At 55.2% G+C, this 2,495-nt stretch overlaps 1 protein-coding gene across 1 annotated transcript in view; it reads left to right on the top strand.

Annotated features, from left to right (window-relative positions):
• Window positions 1–853: 853 nt before the first annotated feature.
• MDGA1 (MAM domain containing glycosylphosphatidylinositol anchor 1) overlaps window positions 854–2,495 on the top strand; it is a 32,912-nt gene continuing 31,270 nt past the window's right edge. Inside the window, 2 exon segments of the mRNA XM_027771886.1 lie at window positions 854–887; window positions 2,363–2,473. Coding sequence (XP_027627687.1) covers window positions 854–887; window positions 2,363–2,473 — 145 coding nt within the window.

Below are 2,495 nucleotides of genomic sequence, written 5' to 3' on the forward strand. Positions count from 1 at the left end.
CTTAGACACGCAGACTCGGGTTTGGTGGTAGCCGCCGCTGTTTGCCGAACCTGCTTCTGCTGGTAGAAGCCCTCATGCAGAAACATGGCCGGTGTCACTCCCAGTCGCTGCCCCGTGAATTTCCTGGCCTGCTGCCACGCTGCCTCTGTGGCCCTTCCTCTGTAATTAGTTCGCGTATGTCCCGTCAGCATTGGTGGGACACATTATAATCCTAAGCGTTTTTCATCACATCCACTGTTGTGAGTTCTTTCTGCATTAGAGATTAGAAAACAGGGACCAGCAGTTGGCGTAACGACTATGTCGCTGGACTCCCATGTAGCCGACCGCGGTTTGAGTCCTGGACCCAGCAGCTTAAACTCACACCGGGCGCGTGTGCGTGCGTGCCCAAGATCCCAAAAAAAAATGATTACCCAACCCTGTGGCTTGAAACTTAGGCTGGGTGGGCCCAAAATCCTCAGAGGAGAATGTAAGAGAAGGGACTGCAGCATGGCCAGTCTGTCTTTCTGACAAGTACACGCAAAAGCACACAAGCAGAAATCTCTCTCAAAAAAAAAAAAAGGGAGAGAGAGAGAGAGATGAGAAAACAAAGGCCCAAGACCCTCAGTCTTCACCCTAGGTAATGTGCAGAGTGGGACTCTGCCTTGCCCGCTAGCACAGAACGGCCTGTCCTGGGAGGCCTGCGTCAAAGCTGCCTCTTCCACAGTCTTCTGTGGTTCTTCCTCCAGCAGCTGGTGGCATTTCTTCTACAACCTCCTGGAACCATCTATACTTTTTTTTTTTCTTTTTTTTTTTTGGAGATCCTAAACTTGAAAGACACACAGGCCTGATGTTTTGCTGTTGCACTGCTGGAGTGATGCACATTTTAACTGGTTATATCGAGAAGAAGGGTACCGGTCAATCATGGAGTGCTTCCTGGAGGAAGTTTCACAAGTTATGTGCAGATTTCATTTTACTTCTGTGGACCTCATGCCCTGTGTCAGCTCTCCCACCTCCACTCTCTCCCCACTCAGCTGTGAAGCTGGCAGGCTTTCCTCCTTCCCAGAGTCCAAGCATTGGCGGATTGAGGGCTAGACCCTGAGGGAGGGGCAAGTCCCATCATTTCCCCAGTGGGCCCCTCATATCCAAGCCCCCCCGACTGTGAGAGAGGTCAGGAAGGAGCCAGGTATTTGAGAACCCCCAGGCTCCCGTGCGAACTGCTGTCTGTCGGGCAAGGAGCCTGCACAGGCTCAGAGAGCCACGGGAAGACGTGAACAGTCTGTGGCAGGGCGGAGGCCCCTGGGTTTGGGTGTGCGTGTTGGGCCCGCTAAGAAGCAGAGCCTGAGGCGGCTGGGGTGGGGGAGATTACAGGCTAGGCCAGTGATTTGCGGAGAGCATGCTTTCAGGAGAGACCAAGAAGCGAGGGAAGCAGCCGGGCGAGGAGGTGGTTCAGAAAGTTTCACTTCCGCTTGTCCCTAGGGGGCTCTGGAGCATCGAATCACACCACAGCCACCCCACCCTGAGTGCCCGTGTGTGTGTGTGTGTGTGTGTGTTGGAGAAGGAGGTAGCCACCTAGACATTCTATTTCTCCCCTCCACTCCCCTCCCTTCCCCTGTCTTTCTTTTCCCCTTCCCTTCCCCTTCCCCTTCTTCCCTTCTTCCCTTTTCTCAGAGAGTTACCTCCTAGGCATTTCTTTCCCTCCCTGACTTCCTCCTTCCATAAAAATACTCATTTCAGGCCAGCCCTGGCCCCTTAGCGCAGTGGTTAAGCACTATGTATAGGGAGCCAGATCCCACGTGGCCAACCTTGGTTTGAATCCTGGCCCCCAGTGCATGAGTACCCAAAATCTTAACTGGAAACAGAATGGAGGAAAGGGAACTGGGGCATGACCACACCCCACTGGAGGGTTCTTGTTCTCTCTGGTGAGTGCACATGCCCTTTGGCAATAAAAAAAAGGTGGGGGCATTTCTGGCCAAAGCAGCTCCTGTTGGCCAAGGGCAATTCCCTGGAGAAGGGGAGCCGTGGCAGCTGGAGATGGAGCCGAGCGAAGCACCACCAGCATCCCTGGCTAGGGGCTGCTAAGACAGTGAGACTCATGAGGGATAACCAACCCGTGCGGGATATGAAGCCCCCACACACGTCAGCTCACTGCGAAGCACAGATTTCCTGCAAGGACCAGGGGAACTAACCCTTCTGCAAGTCTCTGGCCCTTCTACTCTGGCCTGGGCAACCTGACAGGGTTCCTTCTGAGCTCAGGAGGGTCAGGCCTCAGAGGGATGGCCTGGGGACTTCCGGGCTGACCCTCACCCCGGACACTCAGGAGGGAGTCTCAGGGCCCCTCTGTCCTTGTGCCTCTGTCTGAACCTCCTCATTCCTCTCCCACCAGCTCCAGCCCAGGCCCAGATCGTCCACGCTGGCCAGGCATGTGTGGTCAAAGAGGACAACATCAGTGAGCGCGTCTACACCATCCGGGAGGGGGACACCCTCGTGCTGCAGTGCCTTGTCACTGGGCACCCGCG

The sequence above is a fragment of the Tupaia chinensis genome, unplaced genomic scaffold (genome assembly GCF_000334495.1).
Source record: "Tupaia chinensis unplaced genomic scaffold, TupChi_1.0 Scaffold000238_1, whole genome shotgun sequence".
In the NCBI taxonomy this organism is placed as follows: Eukaryota; Metazoa; Chordata; class Mammalia; order Scandentia; family Tupaiidae; genus Tupaia; species Tupaia belangeri.